Consider the following 21,501-nt stretch of genomic DNA (forward strand, 5'->3'; position numbering starts at 1 on the left):
GTTTTTTGAGGAATCTTCATACTACTTTCTAGAGTGGTTTTATCAATCTGCAGTCCCACCAACAATGTACAAATATACCTTTTTTCCCTACATCTGTGATAGTATTTATTATTGTTTGTACTCTTAATCTTTGATGTTCTGACAGGAGTAAAATAAAATCTTCGTGTAGTTTTGATTTGCATTTCCCTGATTACTAGAGATGTTGAACATTTTTTCATATCTTTGTTGGGTATTTGTGTTCCTTCTTTTGAGAAGCTTCTGTTTAATTCTTTTGTCATTTAATGATTGTGTTTGTGTGTGTGTGTGTATGTGTGTTAAGTTTTTTTGAGTTCTTTGTATATTCTGGATATTAATTTACTACCAGTAGAGTAGCTGACAAAGATTTTCTCTCATTCTGTGGGCTCTCTAATCATGTTCATGTGCAGAAGCTTTTTAATCTGATGGCATCTCATTCATTCTTAGTTTTATTTCTGGTTTAGGAATTTTATGATTTAGGAAGTCAACACCTGCCCCTACATTGATGGAGTGTTGTCCCTATGTTTTCTTCTAACAGTTTCAAGGTATCTGACCTAATTCCTAAGTCTTTGATGCATTTCAATTTGAATTTTGTGCAGGGTGTGAGATAGTGTGTGTGCAGGGTGTGAGACAGGAATCTAGTTGCATTTTCTACATATAGCTATCCAGTTTTCCCAGCACCATTTTTTAAAAAAGTCTCTTTTACCAACAGATATTTTGCCAACTTTATCAAGTGTCAGATGGCTATAGGTATGTGGATTTGTCTCTGTGATTTCTATTCTGTCCCATTGTTCTTCATGTCTTTTAATGATATCCCAGAGATTTTGCATATTCATTCTCTTATTTTTTTCTTTATTACTATCAGAATGTAATATTACTAGAGTTGCCGTCAAACTCTTAATATTCTTTCTCCAGCTTGATCTAATCTGTTTGATGAGGCTTTTAATTGAGTTTTTAAAAATACGATTTGTTGATTTCTTTTTAGTTCTTTTTCAAAGTCTCTCTTTATTGAATTACTCATTCATATCCCACATTGGCTTCTTGAATTTATTTAATATTCGTTTTGTGTTCTCTTGGATTTCCTTGAGCTTTCCTGAAAGCATTCTTCTGAATTCTTCGTCCAGCATTTTACCACTTTGATATCTTTTTTTTAAAAAAAAATTAGAAGTTGATTGACCTTTTTATTATTTATTTATTTGTATGCAGTGCTGAGAATTAAACCCAGTGCCTCACACATGCTAGGCAAGTATTATACCACTGAGCAACAACTCCAGTGCCACCTTGATATCTTTTTAATTTGTTACTATGCATTATGAACCTTAGGAGGTGATATAACTATGTTTATACATATTTCTAATTTTTCTATGTTGAGATATGTGCATCTGTTGGGATGGACCTCTCTTAGACTTTTATGTGGAATTCTTCATTTTATGTGGCTGTCTTTTGTTAATCTGACTTGTAATTATTAGTTTATCATGTAATGTTGAGTTTATTTCCAACTGGGCTCTATGGTATAATTTCTCTGTAGCTTCTTTGTTGTAGTTCTTGGCTTTGGACATAGAACATGCTGTATTAGAGTATGAAAGGTCCACTGTCTCTGCAAGTCCTGAGAATAGGGACACTCTGGAACATCAGGAATATATGGCATAGGCAGCAAAGTATGTGGGATGTGTCCTCTGTGGTTACTTCTCTTACGGGAGATTTCCATTGGGGATTTCCACAGGCACTGTTGATAGAAGTTCTGTTTGAAAGTGATTCTGATGTGTGTTTCTGAACTCTTGTTAAAACGTTGAACTCTTGTCTTCTGATTGGTAACTGGTGTAGTGTGGGTAATTTATGGGGAGGAAACTGGAATCAGAGCTTCCCCTCTCTGGACCTCCCCTTCAATCTTTTCACCCCTACGCAACTAGACCAAATGCAGCTACAATCTATGTAGAGATCCCCTCATAGACTCAATGTCAGCCACTGAGATTTTTTCTCCCTGTAGTTACTGTGGAGGTATCAGCCCAGGCGCTAGAACTCAGCCTCCCACTAGCTATGCCTACCAAGGAGAGTTTGATATCTGGGAGCTTATGTTCTTTTTGTTGTTGTTTTTTTTTTTAGAGGGTATTTAAATAAATATTTTCTCTAATTAAATTTTGAATGGGACTGGATTGTGGTTGGAAATGGGCTTAATTCTTTTCTGCTGAGTTGGGAGTATAACTCAAAACTAAGCAATTACCTCATGTTCATAAGGCCCTGGGTTCCATGCCCAGCAGCAGAAGGAAAAAGAGAGAGTTAAAAGACTAAGAAATAAAAATTAATCATTAAAATGAAGAAAATAAGTAGAAAGGAAAACAAATAGTAAATAATAAAAATAGAAATAAAAAATGAGAAAGGGAAAAATCAAATCTTAAAAATTAAATGAAATAAAATAAAATTAAGAAAAAAAGTATATTGAAAATTAAAAATAGTAATAGTAATAAAAGACAGAATAGACAGAGAAAAAAATGAGTCAAAAATTTCTCCTAGGCAAGATGTTTGGAGACTCAAACAAGAGAAGGTGATAGCAGGCCATGACAAGCTAATCTCTCTGGGTCTTCTAAATTTAGAACCCGCCAAGTATGGTGGGGTAGTGGTAGTGGGTTGAAGCTACAACTTATGAAAATTCTTCCCAGCTCACACCAGGGTAGAAGCTGTGTCAGGTGTTTCTTGCCCAGTGGGTTAAGTCAAAACCTTGGCTGTACTAGGGGTATATTCTCTCTGGAGGTTTTCAGTCTGTGTACCTCGGGAAAGGGCCAGTTCCAGGGCTGTGACAGGTAAGTCTCTCCATGACACCTTTGGTGTATATATCTGTTCTGCAAGTTTTTATTCTGTGCACCTGGGGTATGGTAAAGGTCAATGCCTCAGAGATTGAAAGAAGAAATTGAACCACTGAGTTCTGTGCTAGAGAAGGGGTTGTGGGAACCCAGAAGTTGACTATCCTCAAGCCCTGTGCCTTCAGTTCTGGCCCCCACATGAAACCACATGTGACTGGTTTCCCAGCCAGAGGGCAAGTTCATTAATACCACTGATTCCAGAGGGCATAGTCTTCCAGTCCCCTCCCTGTCACAGCCTGCACTCCCCACAGCATAAGATGCTCTGCAGGTTTGTATCAGAGGCACCCCCAAGTCACGAATGTCTCATGTAGCCACCAGCTTCCCAGCCAATGCAGCAAGGTGTTCATGGGGACCCTGAGATATGATTATGCCAGATTTTCTGAGCAGAAGAGCATGGAGTCTCAGACAATAACAGGACCCTTCTCAAGATGGCTCCTGGCTACAGCACTCTGAGAGATGCAGTGAAATGTCAGGCGAGTTTCTTGTGCAGACTCTAGGTTACTTGCTCAGTTAAGCTGTTTATCTGCAGGGTGTATAGCCTTCTGCATCATGCTGAGACTCTGTCTTTCACCTTTACCCTTCTGGAGGGGACAGTCAACCCTTTTCTCCCAACCAATATACCAAGAAGTAGGTACTGGGGTATTTTTGCCTCTCTTGCTTTGTTATTCTCCCTACTCTCTGAATTTCACCAGAATACATTTTCTCTTCTGTCAGTTTCCAGTGGTCACCTGTAGCTACCCACTTCCTCAAGCAGTTCACACCTGTTCTTTGTTTTTCCCACTGAGGAGCTGACTAGTGCTGGGTGCCTCTTCTCAGCCATCTTCCCAACTCAGTTTTGTCATGTTCTTAAATCCTGTTGCCTTCCAAAACATATCTACAAAGAGGATATGTCCTGCAGGTGACCAGCTTATACCTACAGAGTAAATTCCTACAGGCTAAGTTGTACTTCAGTGTCCTTCTTTATGCACAAAATAGCTTGGATTGAAATCTTCTGGAGAGCACCAACCCTGATATCTTAACTTCTATCTCACTCAGAACCCAATACAGCACCAAAGAGCATGTTGCCCATTTCCCTTCAGGGACAGTACTAAAATCTGAGGCTGATACTGTCCCTGTCCACTCATGGCAGGGTGAGTCATACCTTCCCATGGATTCCCTGCAGATTATGGTTTTCTGTCATTGTTTTCCATGGGTCCTGATCCCAGATTTCATTATTTAAAATTCAGCAATAGAAGAGTGTATGTCCTTCTTCTCTTTCAACCCAAACACAAGAGTGCCCCTCAGCCTTCCACACATTGGAAAATCCTGGTTTACATTTTGGGAATATCTGAGGACAATTCCATTTGGAAATTCTCATTTCTGCTACCTGTGCTTTTCACTCTTGGAGCATAAGTCCTTCTGGATACAGAGCCAAGGACACGTTCTGGCTGCTTAAAGTATCCTCCAGTTTGGACATACGCAAGTGTATGAATTAGGACAACTGACCTTTATATCCTTACTCAATTTATCAATATGAGTTGATCCTTTGCTATGGTCTCCCTTAGACCCTAAGCACAATCTAGAAAGGCTGCACCTGATGTAATCTCTCTTCCCTTCTGTTGGGCAGCTTTATGCATTTCTTCTCCAAAAAAAAAAAAAAAGAAGCAGCTCTTTAATAAAGGAGTTAGCTGGAGATCTAGTTAGACACTTGGTTATCTCTGGTCCTCCAATAAAACTGTCTTCCATTTATAAATTTGATTCAGCTACTAATTAAGAGAAAAATATAGCTATGATACATTGACAATTTCCTTTCTCAGATTTAGTATTTTCACATCTTTATTCTTGAGTAAAATCTCAGCAAAGCACATGAAAATATCAATTTTTGACTGCAAATACTCGTAAGATGCAAACCTGATATGCATGCACTACTCTGGGTTCTCAATAATGATTGAATTTAAGCTACAAAATAAGCCACTTGTAAAAAATTAGGTAGTTGTCTTCTGATTGGAAGGTATGCCCTGATACAGGAGAAAGCAGGATGTTTTCCAGTCTTCAAATGTTCATACAGGGAAAACAAATGTTTTTTCTGTAATACTGAAAAACCAACTCTTGCAGACTAGACCTTTCCATGATTCTTTCCATAAGAGGAGCCCAAAGTGCTGTGGGTGGTCATCCCAGGGGAAGTTTAGTAACAATTCCTACCGGTATAAGTCAGTGTTAATACAATTATTAAGTTGGTGAACTAGGAGCAGAGATGGCTTAAGTTAAAAACAAATAAAAACTTATCAAGTGTTTGAGAATCTATTATTTGTCCAGCATTGGCAAATGATCTGTGATAGACACAAAAGATATATAATCTGTTTCAGTCCACAGACATTTTAAAGCTCTAAATGGGATTCATAGTCAAACTCCTCCTACCTACTTGGGAACACACGCCAAGCCTCACCCTCACCTCCCCTGTTTATTGTCTGGAAATATTTTGAACATTCTGCCTTTCAGTCCAAATGCCCTCACCATTCCATGGTCACAGCTGTTCCTGAACAGTTTCTGGTTGTGCAGAATGAAGGCAGAACTTCTCAGTGGCACCACAGGAGGCTTTCTTCTCTTGGGAAAGCCCCAAGCTGCTACTTCTCTTGATCAGCTGACTCTGTCCCTGCCACCGATGGCTCTCTTGTCTGAGGTCTGGGCACAGCAGCAGCAGTCGATCTTGGCCTGCCAGCTGGTATCTGAGCAGCTGCTCTTGGGCTGCCTTCCAGTTCCCACTCTCCTGCAGGTACAGCTGCTGAGAAGGAGACCCCAGAGCACAAGTGTGCCTCTGGGATATGACACCGGTACTACTGGGAGCAGCCGTAGCAGGCCCTTCCTCTGGGACAGTGTGGCTGCTCACCTTCCTTCTGGACACTCCGTCCAGGGCATGGTTGGGAAGCTGGTTCAGCCTGCCCAGCATGACCTTCATTCTCATATCTGTGGAAAGAGAAATAGGGGAAGAAATCATTTAGTTTTTAATCAGTTAATAACACATTTTGTATATTTAGGAATCTTGACAATATATTATCAACTAATGAAAGGTTGAATTATAACTGATGATCAATTTCCAAATACCTTTAAAAATACTTTTTCCTAAAATAAAAGTACTGTATCCCACACCCAAGTTGTAATTACTACTAACCATCCAATAAAAGTTTGATAATATGTCTTCAAAAAAACCCACTTTTAAGATGTTATTAAATAAACAAGGATTTCAAGTGTAAGCTCAGAGCTTAAATTTGATATTTAGACTTTAGACAGGTCTAATTATTGGGAAACCCACACCCATATTAAGAAATGTGAACCTGAAAAAATCAGTCTTATCTAGTATTTTGGCTTTTACACCAAATTTACAATTTAAACCTCTTTGATTTTATAAAAATGAATATAAACATAGGTAGAGCTAATATAAATATATGAATACATTTATGAGCATGTGCATGTTTGGTTGTGTAATAGTGGAAGGAGAGAAAGTGAAATATAACTTAGTCATGAAGTTAGTGTTCTGCTCAAATTCCTCTTTTTTCTGGGTGGCTGTGTGACTTTCATTCCACCTCTTAGTCTGTCATGGCTTCAATTGTAAAATTTCATATTATTATTAGTCGTTACTTAATTTACTAAAATTTCCTTCATTTTTAGTAACCTTAGTTATTATTTTCTTTCGTTGAGATTTCATTTGTACTTTAGTTTTCTTATTAAACATAATTAAAAATTAACTCAGAAGAGTACAAAATTGGTAAACTAATGATCTAGGCATTTTTTTCTAATCTGGCCCAATTTTTGGAAGTGCACTATTATATATATACACACACTTAATACTGTGATCATGCTCCAAGTAAATGAGTTAAGTAACTTCTCACATTACTGGAGCAGTAAATGATGATGAACAAAGAATACATAGAATTTTAGTGATATCATAATCAGAATTACCAGAACAGTTGTTTATATTATTAAATATATAAAATATGACTCCCCAAAGCTATATAACATAGCAGCTAATAGCATAGGCTTATAGTCAAATAAATGTGGTGATAGTTCCTGCTTGGTCCTTTACTTGCTGAATAAACATGTAAACTGTACTTTATAACAATGTGCCTCAGCTTGCTCATCTTTAAAACAATAATAGTGCTGGTGTCTATCTTGTAGGATTATTTGAAAGTTAAATCAGATGAAGCAAGCAAAGTACTGCCCAAAAGCAACAATATGGTAAAGACTATCATATGGTTTGGATGTGAGGTGCCCCCATAAAACTCATGTGTGAGATAATGCAACAATGTTCACAAGGTGAATTAATTAGATTATGAAAACTTTACCCTATCCAGTGGATTAATCCACTTAAATGGATTAATTGGGTGGTACCTATAGGCAGATAGGAAACTGGAGGAAGTAGATCACAGGTGGCATGCCTTTGGGGTTTATATTTCATCCCTGGCAACTTACTTTTGCTCTCTCTTCTTGTTTGTCATGAACTGAGCATCTTTCCTCCACCAAAACTTTCCACCATGATATTCTGCCTAAGCTCAGTTTCCAGAGCTACTGAGTTGGCCAACAATGGCCTGAATCTCTGAAACCATGAGCTAAAATAAACTTTTCCTCATCTAAGTTGTTCTTGTTGGGTACACTGATCAGAACAATTCAAAGCTGACTAAAATAACTATCATGATAATTGCCATTACCATTATAGTAACCATCATTGTTCAAATTTCTAATGTTTAAATAATAGTGCCACGTGCTGGTTTCAATATGTAATATTCACTCATTCTTTCAATTCTTAGAGCCAACCCAAGAAACCATGACTACTATCGTCCTTGATTTATAGAAGAATAAATGAAAGTGAAGCTGGACATGATGGTATGCACCTGTATGTACTTCTAACCACCAAGGAGGCTGAGGTAGGAGAATGACTTGAGCCCAAGAGTTAAAGGCCAGTCTGTGTAATATATTTCAATTCATCTCACAAAAGTCAAAAGTACAGATGGCAGGCTTACTTACCATATTTGTAAAGCTTCTAAGTATGTACATGGGAATTCAAATAATCTCACGTGACCATGCATTAATCACTTAAAATAATTATTAAATGATTCTATAAGTTTCTTTTCTAACTGTCTACAACTTACTTTAATAAAAAGTACCTTAAATTAATAGTTCTCACAGACAGTAAGATAATTTCATATTAAAATACACCAACATAGACAGTAACAAATTCATATTAAAATACAGCAACAAACAATCTCAATACGATAGTCCTTAGGTGTTTAAACTTAGGCTTTCTTTTGCCTTCAAAATTTACTTTAATAATTTAAAGTACTATTTATACAGCAAGTATACCAAGTAACACATGTTGAGCACTACATCATGTATGTAATTTGTCCTTAGAATAACCCTCTGAGTGTATGCTATTATTATCTGTCATTTATATATTTATACATAACAGGGATTGAACCCATGGGTGCTCAACCACTAAGCCACATCTCCAGTCCTTTTTGTATTTTTATTTATAGACAAGGTCTCACAAAGTTGCTGGGTCTGTCTTTGAACACAAGATCTTTCTGCCTCAGCCACCTGATTTACTGGGATTATAGTGGTGTGCCATGCCCAGCTATTATCTGCCCTTCAGAAGAAAGGTAATTAAGGGACAGAGTGACAGACTTCCCAATACCACAGGTAAATCAAGGGCAGATCTGGTTTAGAGAATTCAAGATTTTTTGGTCCAGATTCTGTGCTTATCAGCACCATACAACAATGTATAAAGTCCTAGACAGAAATGAAGAATTAAGAAGAGTGTTTGGCTGAATATATGCATATCAGTATGTCATATGTGCAAAGGTCATCTTTCAAGTGCCTTATGATGAATAAAAAAAAGACCCATCTTAAACCCTTGGGAAGTAGGTGGCAACATGGTCATCGACATCTACTATCACTAATGTTCTTGCATTTCACCAGTAAATTCATTAACTACTCTTTTTTTTTTTTACACACAATGTAGATGCTAATGTATTAACCTGTGTATTATGCTTCTCTCAGTTTATTGGGAGCTGTCCTGGCTTGTGTCAGAAGATAATAGTGTGCTATCTATATTATAGAATTAAAAACCCAATTTATTAGTAGTTTAATCTAGCAACAGATGATGGGTGGAAAATGAAATAATGAGATGAGGTTATGAAAATGTAATAGTTCTTTTTATTTTTTAATTTTTGCTTTTTTTTGAGACAGGGTCTTGCTAAGTTTCTCAGGCTGGCCTCAAACTTATGATCCTCCTACCTCATCCTCCCAAATAGCTGGGTTTACAGGTGTGTGACTTCTAAAATCCTTTTTACTACCAGTAAATAAGATAAAGTAATCATGTTGTTCAATTGTTCCTACAATGCTTATTTTAATATCCTGATAAGTCTATATTACTCATATCTCTCCTTTCACTTTCCACACAGTCTTTTTGTCTAGCATTTATCTGCCACAGCTACCTGCCTGGAGGATTTCTCTTGCTTGGAGCTGTGAGAACTTTCCGGTTACTCTAGTTTTCCTATGGGATCTGCAACTCCTTCCAGAAGTGTTTCTTGACAGCTCAACTACATTGATTTATGCCTCAATACTTGTTGACTGGAGTTTCTCATTTGACCTGTGCTGCTGTTTCTATTATTGGTCACCTTTCTTTGTGTGACAGTCCCATCTTCCTCTTAGGACTTTTAGTGCCTTTAGGGAAGGAGATGTTTTGTGCTATCAACCCTGTTCGCTCATTATGCCCAGTTCTATACCAAGCACTGGGCTTGGTATCATCTCCATAATTACTGCTCTCACCAGGAGGAAAAGGCATAGTTTATCAGGATCAGCAAATAACCAAAGAACAAGAAGAATAAATTGTCAGGTAGAAGCAAACTTAAAAAAGGAAAAGAGGCTTTGAATTTTAATCCCTTGGTAAAACCAATAGCACTTTGTATAAGATGAATCAAATGCTACAAGTCACCTATTTTTAAGCCATTGAAAATATTGTTATCCTGTTTTTGAGAGACTTTCATTGGAAATATTTCCCCCCTTGTTCTTCAAGTCTGTATCTCTTCATAAAAGACTAATGCAAGCCTAGCTTTCTTTTGCAGACCCCAAAACATTTAAAAGTCTCCCATAAATTATTTACATGGAAGCTCCAATCAGCAACATACCTGACAGACTCCCCAGCTGAAATGAAAGTTCACTGTGTAAAGGTGCCCAGGGAGGCTGGCCACCTCCCACTGTGAGGTTATAGACAGAACTAAGTCAGCACACATTACATGTCAGTGCCGACATCAGAAGGAATCAGCTCCTTTGATCTAGGACCTCCACAGGAAGCTTAGATCTCAGACAAATTAGATAAAAAATGAATTTATAGCAGATATGTGTCCTAAGGCATTCAGTTGAATGTTTGGGTTTTAGGGAAGGAAGGGTAGCTAGTATCAAAACATATGAATTAACATGCCTTCTTCCCATCACTGCCTGGTTGGTGAGTTTCCATCAGAAAGGAAAGAGGAGATTTCAAATTGCCTGTATCCATGCTTCATAGAGTTCCATTGGTAGGTATGATCAAGTTTTAGGGAGAATGAGACCAAATATGGGGCACATATATCCCTTCTCTACAAAATGAGGCCCTTACTGGCTTGGGGTGATTCCAGGTACACCTACAGTCTGATTTGGGGTGCTTCCAGGTAAACCTACAATTGGCTGCAATTTTTCCAGCTCTTCTTAACATCTTGTGGCTTATGAAACTTTCAAGAGCAGTGAATATACACTATGCCCTTGATTTTTAAGATTGCTGTGAGTGCTGGTCGCTGGCTTCTTTTGCTATCAGAGCATTAGTAATGAATTTCCCTTCTATTTTTCTCATGCCAATTCCATGTGCAGTGTTCAGTGTTAGAAGACTTGGAGATTCAATAAGCAGTCTCAAAATAGTTGACATTTTTGAAGTCTAAACATGGTCTGAGGAAGAGAAGTGGACAACTAATATGTCAAAAATGGATTCTATCATTTATTGATAAAGGAAAACGTCTTGCCCACATATTAGAAAATACATATGCAGTAATTAGTAAACAATATCACCAGTGTTATCTAGACTACTTTTCCTTTAAGTGGAAAGTTATCATTTATTTTAATAAGCAATGGATGGTCAATCAAAAGTTATAAAAATTAGAGAAAATAAAAGGAAGGAAAACATACTGTTAGTCCCCCACATTGAGTCACAAGTGATCTCTGTTCCATTGATTTTCTGTTGCTCTAACAATGAATGCATTTTAGTAAATCAAACTCAGCTCATTTATGCTTCTGGAATTTACTTTGGTATATTTTTTGAAGTGAGAATCTAGGTTAATAATTATTCTAAATAGTCAAATTATTTAACTCTATTTATAGACTGCTTTAATTTATTTTTAAGCATGTATTACATTTTTATACCTAACATACATATTTATTATGTATAATATATAATTATAACCTAAACTTATGCAATATACATATATGCATAAATATGTACATAATGTGATATAACACGAGAATATATGTACACCCTAACACATACACAACACACACTCATTGGGGCTATTTCCATCAGGGTATTCCTTTATCAGTACACATTTTACTAAGAATAGTAACATAAACCTTATTTCTGTGCTAGAGTTACCCATTCCCATTGTCATAAAATCAATTTCTTTTAGAAAATTTGCTTTGTATCATTGGTCTGTACTTTCTGATGAACTTTGTATTCATCTTATGCCACTTTACACTGTGCAAAATTATTGAAATTGCATTAAAACCAAGCTAATTTATAAATAATTGAGGTCCCTGAAATATTAGTCAGTCTAAATACAAACATATTTCCTTTTACATTCATGTCTTCTCTTTAAACTACTCAGCAAAACACATCTTATTGTTATATACCTTCAACACATCTCTCATTAATATTTTTCCCAAGATATCATATCCCTTGGCCACTATTGTATATTTTATCACATTTTGTAACTACGTACTCCTAACTTCTTGTAGCAGTCCATTTTGTGTACTATAATGAAATACCCCAGGCACAGTGGGATTGTAATCCAGTGTCTGGGGAAGCTGAGACAGGAGAATTGCAAGTTAAAAGCCAGCCTGAGCAATGGCAAGGTTCTTAGTAACTCAGTGACACCCTGTCTCTAAATAAAATGCAAAATAGGGCTAGGTATGTGGCTCAAAGGTTGAATGCCCCTGAATTCAACCCCCAGTACAAAATAAATAAATAAATAAATAAAAATATAATAAAATACCTGAGGCAGAATAAACTTATAAGGAAAAGATGTTTATTTAGCATTTATAAAATATTATGTCTTTATAGATTGACATTTTATTTAAATAAGTTACTCAAGTTAATTATAAACTATAGCAGTTACCTCCAACAATTATATCATCTGCAAACCATCTCCAACATTGTCCTTTTAATTTATCTCTGCCTACATTCCTCAGCATTACACAATGTGTCCTCATTTTAGTAGCAAGTACTCTAATATTCCATTGTTAAATATAATATTTCATAGTGTTCAAACACTTATTTAGCAATATTTCTCTTTTAGTAAACCTTTTCACTGCTGTGACCAAAAGACTTGACCAATCATAGAGGAGGAAAGTTTATTTGAGGGCTCATGGTTTCAGGGGTCACAGTCCATAGACAGCTGGCTCCATTCCTTGGAGATAGTGGTGAGGTTGAACATCATGGCAGAAGAGTATGGTGGAAGGAAGTAGTTCACATGATGATCAGTATGCAGAGAGAGGAACTAAGCTCAGTTCACCAAGTATGTACCCCAAAGGCATGCCCCTAATGACTCACCTCTTCTAGGCACACCATATCCATCTTCAATTACTACTCAGCTAATCCCTAGCAGAGGATTAATTCACTGATTGGGTGAAAGGTCTCATAACTCAATCATTTCACCTCTAAATGTTCTCACATTTTCTCATACATGAGCTGTTTTGGGGAGACACCTCATATCCAAACCATTATAAGTTTATTAAGCTTTTCTTATGGAATAAGTGCTAATTTTTTTTCATATTTTTTAAAATAGGGGATATTCTTATCTTTTTTCCTTATGTGATATAGACATGTTATTCATTAATGAATTCCAAACATATTTCTACTTTTCTGAGAGCTTGGGAAATGTCTCAGCTGTTGTGTCTTCCTTACTTCTAAACACCTTGAAGCCATCTCTCTCCTCTTCACCCTCTGGCATTCTTTTAGATTGATGCTCACAAAAGATAAGTTCATAAACAGTCCTTTTTATTTCACATTCATGAAGCATATCAGATATAGTTAATAGTCTCTAAATGATAGAGATAAGGAGTCCCTGAAGTTGACGTTCATAATCATATATGTATAAAGGCAAGCCTTTTTTACATGTAGAATTTTAATTCCCAACATTGGATGTATGGATTCTACAAATAAAATCTGTGAGTGGCCAAACATCAGTGCAAGATTTGAAGAAAAATTCACTGAGATCTGCAAAGACAGAGGACTGTCAAGACAACTGAGAGAGGCAGCCATAGTAGTCAGCAGAAAGCACTGCAGGAAACACCATGTCACATTCTGCCCATTGCTAACAGTGATGTGCAGTCCTTATACTGTCGCCAGTCATGGACATTATCCTGTTGTTGATCTGTTTTTAAAGAAATTGAGGATAATTTTTCTTTATTCTTTTCTACCAGTTTTTAACAACTGCTGGAATCCAAGGGTCTTCGGAAAGAAGGGAGAATCATTCCATCTCTATCTTCATCATTTACTCAATAATATTTATTCATGGTTTTATATCATAATTGGTCTGGTTTAGATGTGAGGAGTCCCCCAAAATCCACATCTGAAACAATGCTAGGAAGTTCAGAGGTGAACAGATTGGGTTATGCGAACAATTAACCTAATGAGCACCTTAATCCCCTGGTAGGGATTAACTGGGTAGTAACTGTAGGTAGTAGGTAGGGTATAGCTGAAAGAGTTGGGTCCTTGAGGGTGTGCCTTTGGGGCTCCTATTTTGTCCTTAGTGAAGGGAACTTGCTTGCTCTCCCTCCTGGTATGATGTCCTGAGCCACTTTCCTCTGCCACCTCTTCTATTATGATGTTTTCTCTCACCTTGGGCCCCAAAGAAAATAATCTCCTATCTATGAAACCATGAGCCCCAAAATAACCTTTTACTCCTCTAATTGTTCTTCTCAGGGCTTTTTGTCATAGCAAAAAAAAATAACTAAAACAATAAGTCTCTATAGTAAAGAGTTTCTGGGGTTAAAAAAGATACAGAATTTATACAAAAGATAGGAGAAACCGAACAATCACATTACATAGTAAGTGTTATGTAAACAAGGGTAGAGTTCTGGAAGTTGAGAGATGGGAACCACTCCTTCTAGATAAAGAGAATTTAAAAAAGAAAAAAAAAAGTATTTGATCTGGATTTGGGAGAAATGGGAGACTGTGGCTATGTGGATACACTGGAGAAGAACATTTTGAAATGGGGAAGCCTGTGTTACAGATTGGGAATCCTGTCCTGGAAGGGAAAGACAAAGAGGAGAGACACCTGCCAGCAATGTGGTCAATGTGACTGAATGGAAGACACACCTGAGAGGTAAAGCAACAAGAGAGGACACTCAAGGACACAGAAGAAGTGGAAATGATAGAGGTTGATAAGCAAGAAAGGGACAGAGTGGAAAGGGTGAACTAGGTGGGCTGGGGATGTGGCTCAAGCGGTAGCTCGCTCGCCAGGCATGCGTGCGGCCGGGGTTCCATCCTCAGCATCACATACAAACAAAGATGTTGTGTCTGCTGAAAATAAATATTTAAAAATTCTCTCTCTCTCTCTCTCTCTCTCTCTCTCTCTCTCTCTCTCTCTCTCTCTCTTTCTCTCTCTCTCTTTAAAAAAAAGAAAGGGTGAACTAGGAATTCAAGATCTATAACTCAAGGTGTCTAGATTGGGAGATTTGGATGTTATTGACCAAGTTAAAGGAACAAAGAAACCATTGAGTAAAAGTGATGTGAGATTGAGCTTTGACAGGGCAAAGCAGAAGTCTTTTTCTGGCATTTCTATGAACCAGAGTTTCTGCAAAATGGACAATCAAGCCTTCACTAAATAATATATGAAACCATGGGATGAGATTTAGCACTCAGAGGATTAAACATTCAACTCAGAAAAATGATATTCTTGCCTTTCACATTCCCTCCCATATTTCAGTTCTTCCAATAGATATTGTTGCATTTGCTTTACACTTGTTTATTGAATTAACTTGTTCTTCAATTGTCCACCAAATACTATTCCTGTGTACCAACCATATTGGGAATTCATAAAGGACAAGGAACCAGATACCATCCATTGCAAATGTACAGACAAGACTTTGTTGTGTACTAAGTAAATATTATTTTCTATTTATGGGGAGATTAAAATAGTAACTTAGAGACACTTCAGCAGGTTCTCACCTAAATGTCACAAAGATGAGTAATATATTTTTCCAGGGTTTCGCATCCTTGGTAGTACTGACATCTTGAGCCAGATAATTTGAGTTGGAAAGGTGGTATTTATAATACATGATGTTTACAGTTGCCCTGATCTCTATTCACTATCAATAATATCCTGGTCCTCCCAAGCTATGACAAAAAGAATGTTCCCAGTCATTGCAAACATCCTCTGGAGGTAGGATGGGTGACTGTCCCAATATGTCTACTGCTGAAGGAATTCATCAGACGCAAAGCTTTATGCTTTAAAACTGAGGCAGTACTTGGGAAGACCAGGTTGTGTTAGTCACCCTACCTGGAGGGCAAAATTGCTGTGGTGACGAAACTTTGGCCTGTGGGAACAGAGAGTCATCTGTCCCATAAATTCCCGACACCAATAGTACTGCCACAGAGACATATATTTAGGATTTGTTGAACCCAATGAAGAAAATGTTATGATTGAAGTAGGAGTAATTGGGGAAAGCTTTCTTGGAAAAAAAAGTTATATGAGTCAATGATTTAATATGGAGGCAATTTTAACAGATGAAGGCAAGAAGTCCAATTTGAAGAAACTGTGCAAGCAAATGAGAAGGAAGAAGGGAGAGAAATCCCAGGGTAATTGTCAGCAGGAGGCAAGAGGGTAAAATCCAAAATGAGATCATAAAGATGGAACAGAGACAAGACTTGAAGATTTTGAGTCTTGAGTAACAAGAATAACACATATGTTAATGTTTACAGTATGCTAGGAATTGTTCTGTGCTGGCTTTACTGATGTTAACTGGCTTAATATCAATAACAATCCTATTCAGTAAGCAGTATTATTATAATAATTTTATCAATGAGAAAAACTGAAGGGCAAAGAGGTTGTCTTGCTTGAAGGCACAAAGTCAGCCAGATACCACCCACTGCAAAGACAAGACTTTGTTGTGTACTAAGTAAATATTATTTTCTATTTATGGGGAGATTAAATCTAAAATAGTACTTATAGACACTTCAGCAGGTTCTCACCTAAATGTCACAAAGATTAGTAATATTTTTTCCAGGAAGTCAGATTTAAAGGAAGTCAGATTTAAATCTGATCTGTCCAACCCTGGGTTCCATGTCCAATCTCGTCACATTCCCCAGCCCCTCCAACCAACAGTGGGAATCCATAAAATCGATAAGTAACAGAGCAACATGATCAGACATGAATTTTGAAAGGTGATTTAGATGACTCTTTACATCAAAAGCACTGAACAGTACAGTATAAGATATATATACCTTACTTCTCTTATCCCTCTATAGCAACTGTCTAGAAACCCTATTACATTCATGAGATTTTTGGTAAAAGTAATATCACAATAAGCTTGCAACCTAAATTTAGTAGTAATAGTTCCATCAGCTAAATAATTTCAAATGCAATAATAATGCTTAGTAATGGCAAAGGGCCAAGTAGCAAGACAGCCAAACACTTTAATAGCACACCCCAAAAGTTTAAAGACAGAGCGAGAAAAGGAAAACCAAAATGTTGTGGAAATAGGGGAATAAAACCAGATTTATTTTAAGCTAGCAATAATTAGGTAGATGATAATAATTTTCAAAAACTATAGATGATACCTCATTATTTGCTTTGGAAAAGATTTTGTTAAGATTTAGAAGAAGCTTAGGTGATAAAGAAATAAATCCACTGTGATAAAGGGATCACAGTGAGGCGGGTTGGATAACACATCTTTCTATTTTCAGTGTCAATTTTCTAATAAACCTCTTCCAAGAAGCCCTGTCCCTGTCTCATTCCTGATAATTTATTAATAAGCCACCACATAAATGTTCCTTATTAAAACATCCAGGTGTGTGGACTGTTTGATGTGGTTAATTTAAGTGAGACAACTGAAATTCATGTAGATGACCAAATTAGATGAGGGGAGAGACCAGCAATGTTCCCACCATTCACTGAAGAGTGCAGCTGAATGTCAAGAGCTAGGTCCAGACACTGTTTCAAACACCTGCCCTGTGTTTACATGCAATAATATGGACAAGAGTCTTATCCATTAATAAGAAAGACAAGAAGCCAAAATTAAAATGATCTTCAATGGCACCTAGAAAGAACCTGTTCTCTCCATTCTCATCTCCTCCACTTACACTTCAACCCACACCTCCTACTACCATTTGTTGTATGTCCAGGAGATGGATAATCTGTAATTTTTTTTGAAACTCATTTTATCCATGGGTAAAGACACAAAAAGTCAAACAAACAAACAAACATACATACATATGCACACAAGCACACACCCAAACATCCCCCCCACACACACACACACATCAGTTCACTGAGCTGCTCTATTTTGATTAAACATGAACTCAGTGAGATTGGTATTCCTTTTTCAAGCAGAAAATATGATAATTGATTCTTACTTGGAAAAAAAGAGAACATTCTTCCTTTTAGAGTATGTTTTAAAATGTTTCAGACCCATGGAAATCACATGAATGTTTTTCATACACCATAGCCATACTTGGCAAAGCCATCTTGTGTCCTGTGCTCTATATTCCTATTATATGCATCCTTAACAGGACAAGGGCAGAGCATTGATCCAAGGTAAATGCTAATCTTTGCTTGGCACCAATTTTAAAGGCAATTTAACAATATAACAAGTAAAATCATCTGGCATAATGCAAAATATAGGCAAATCATGCATTTTGCTAAAAAATACAACTAAATGACAAAGCAGGGTTTAGCAAAGCTGACTTATTTCTTGAGGGTTCCACATTCAATCTAATTTGCATAGTAGGTATTTGGCAACTATACTCTCTGCTTTCCCAAATTCAATAATGTTGCCAAATTGGCAGCTTTGTAATAGCTGAGGGAAAGATTATATGCCTATATTCTGGTTTCCCCTTTTCTCATGTAACAACTCAAATGTTAAACCAATAATCTACTAAGAAAAACTATATAAACATCAATTTAAATAATTGGTTACTAGCTGAGAAAATCAGCTGAACCTGTACCTTCTTATGCTGGGGTATACTTTGCTTGAGGAAAAAAAGTCACAAAAAACGAAAGAAAGGGCTTTTAACAGAATTGCTTTAGAAACTGACATTCGTTGGGGTTGGTAATGAACCCACAGTTTCTTCCCAGTGGGTCTCCTCTGTGGAGTTGTTGGCATTGTCTAAACTCACCTTCTTCTGCCAAAGCATCTTCTTTTTCTTTCCCTTCTTTTGATCGAGGGCGTTTGGATGAGACATGAATATGGTTCTTCTGATCATCAGTCTGGGATTTAGGTACCTCTTCAGGTTTTGTTTCTGTATTAACACAAAAATTTATTTCTTCTGATTAAAAGAACATTTTTTATTTATAAAATGTTTCTCTTTAAGCCTCCTCCCAGTATCCTTGTGAAATACACGCAATAGAATGCATATAATAAATTCAGAACTTAAGCAATAATGAATCCCACGTACCAATCACCAATATTACAATTTAAAACTGTTGGTCCAAAACAGTAGTAGTCGCATGTGACTTCTGAACACTTAAAATGTGACTAGCTCGAATGGAGATGTGCCCTAAGTATAAAATGCACAGCTGGTTTTGAAAAAAAAGTAAAATATCCTGTGCTGGGGTATATACTTTTTTTTCATTCATTACACATTAAAATGATATTTTCACTATATTAGGATGAATGACAACTAGAAAATTACTATGTGTTTCACATTTGTGGATCATGTTATATTTCTGTGGGACAGAGCTAATAATTAACAGAATGTTACTAACTTTTTTAACCTTTTGATTTGAAATAATTATAGATTCTAAAAAGGGTTGGTTCATAGGATGACCTTGGGAAGTAGTGAATCCCTTAGGAGATGGAGCCTCCTCAGAGGTCCTTAGGTCACTAGGGACATAACCTCAAAGGAGACTGTGGGACCCGGTCTCTCTTTCTCCCTAGTATTCTCCTCTCTCCTCTTCCCTCCCCTCCCTCTCTCTCTCCCCCCCTCCCTCCTTCCCTCTACCCAATATAAGCTGTAAATATTTGTTACTATAGGACTCCCTAGATGATGTGCTTCTATCTGTTATTCTTAGAAGAGGCCAAACCAATGGGACCATCTGGTCTTGGATTTTGAACTTCCCAAACTATGAGCTAAATAAACCTTTTCATTTTATAAGTTAGTTGTCTCGGGTTTCAATGTAGCAATGTGAAACTGACTAAAACAGTATCAATATCAGGAAATGATGTTGATACATTGGTACAATCAACAGAATTCAAACAGATGCATGCTTTTGACTGAAAAATTTAAATCTTATGTCCATCTGTGGCTGAACATATACTTAATTTTCCATTCATTTGTTTAATAAATGTAATCACCACAAACATATTTAAATTTTCATGCCAGATACTGTTCTGGGCACTGTGAAAACTATGATGAATGAGAAATACTCCATACATGCTTTCATAGAGCTTTTGTTCTAGTATGGATGACAGAGATAAATAAATACATTTGTAACATAATGTCAAGAAATTCTATGTTGTAGTGTGAAAAAGCAATTGTTGTGGGGGAGAAAGTAAATGTTTGGAGATAGGTGTGATCAGGAAGGACATACCTGGAGATGAAATCACAGTAAACAAAATGAAAATCAACAGCCACAAAGAAAAAGTCTATCTCGCTTAAGAATATCTCTGATGAAACAATAAAGAGATTTAATTTTATTAAAAATATGAATAGTTATTTCCTAAAGGGAAAATAATTTAATAGGTGAGTTTCAAGCTGAACTTGCTGATGTTTTTATGGAACACCATTTCTACTCACCGAACTAAAAAGGATGATTGAGGACAAACTGGTCATCAGTATTTGGGTATTTGAAAGGTTTTCTTTTTTAAAATGAAGGAACTAAGATGGTAAGAAAGAAAGAACTTACAGCATTTTTCATGAGTGATTAAATCTAGCTTTCATGGGCAACTTAGAATTCTGGAAAACCTATATTAATTTCCATGAATTTCATAGATTTGAAAATATTACAGACTAATATGAACACTTGTGATTTTTTAATTGTAGAAGGAAATATCTCAACATTTAGTAGCCAGCAAAACTCAGTAAAAATTATCTATCAAATGACCAAGAGATAGTGCTTCAAAACCATGCATGGGTAGATGCTCCATTTAAAAATACACAGTAGACTAGTAGAGGTGCATGTAATAGTGCAACTGAGGTGAACCTTAAGTCCTCTTGTCAAAGAATATTCACAATTATCTGTAAAGCCTAATAAGTTATTTTCTATTTTTCTACTGTATAGCTGTATGATGCTCGATTTCCTTGATATACTTCAGCACAAACCAATACATTGCAACAGACTGAATGCAGAAGCTGCTAGAAGATTCCAGCTGACTCTCATTAAGGAAGACATTTAAAAGATTTGTAAAACTTCCACTTTTTTATTCATAATGTCTTTTCTGAAAAATATAGATTTTTTAAAAATAAAAGTGTTAATTATGCTTACATTCACTGTCTATATTATTGTTATTTCAAAATAAATTAACAAATAACCTCTAAATGTTCTGTTTTATTTTTAATTTGTAAATGCTAATGTATAGAACCCACACAGACAAAAATTCCTTAGGTTCTCCATAATTGTTGACAGTATAATAGGGTCTTCAGACAAAAATTTTGCCAACTCTGACATAGAACATATAGCTGAATTGGAGAATCATTTTATGAGGAAGTTAGAAAGCAGTACATTTATCTGATTCCAATGTAATGAAATGCTAATTTTAGAAATTAAAGTACAGAAAATAAAGTATAGAACATAAAAAAGAAAAGGCAAGTTACTCATATAGAGCTAATTGCTGTGAAATTTTTTGTCAATTTTCTTTCAATCTCTTTATAATTTTTAAACTAGCTACAAATGTACCCAGTCAGAAAAATGTGGAGATTTAATATAAGGAAATGTGCTCACAGATACTGAAAGTTTTAAAGAACAGAAAGGACTGAGATAATAGAATCAAGTAACTTCAAGAATAAGCTACTTCTAGCATTGAGGGAACAAACAAGAGGAGATAAGATCTGAAGAGCTTAATGGGAGTCCTCAAATGGCTAGTAGGTTTGGATAGTAAATTGAGGCCGAGAATTAAATCACCTGTTACACAGGATCACTTGAGGTAAAAATAAAAAAAATAAAAAACTTACAAAGTTTCTTACAAAACCGAA

At 36.3% G+C, this 21,501-nt stretch overlaps 1 protein-coding gene across 1 annotated transcript in view; it reads right to left on the reverse strand.

Annotated features, from left to right (window-relative positions):
- Positions 1-4,756: 4,756 nt before the first annotated feature.
- Positions 4,757-21,501, reverse strand: part of PKHD1 (PKHD1 ciliary IPT domain containing fibrocystin/polyductin) — a gene marked incomplete at its 5' end in the record, with an annotated part of 435,617 nt that continues 418,872 nt past the window's right edge. The window contains 2 exons of the mRNA XM_081295270.1: positions 4,757-5,816; positions 18,487-18,609. Coding sequence (XP_081151396.1) covers positions 5,377-5,816; positions 18,487-18,609 — 563 coding nt within the window. The 3' untranslated portion in view covers positions 4,757-5,376. The remainder of the gene's footprint in view (positions 5,817-18,486; positions 18,610-21,501) is intronic.

Source organism: Spermophilus citellus (assembly GCF_964194105.1).
Source record: "Spermophilus citellus genome assembly, chromosome: 5".
In the NCBI taxonomy this organism is placed as follows: Eukaryota; Metazoa; Chordata; class Mammalia; order Rodentia; family Sciuridae; genus Spermophilus; species Spermophilus citellus.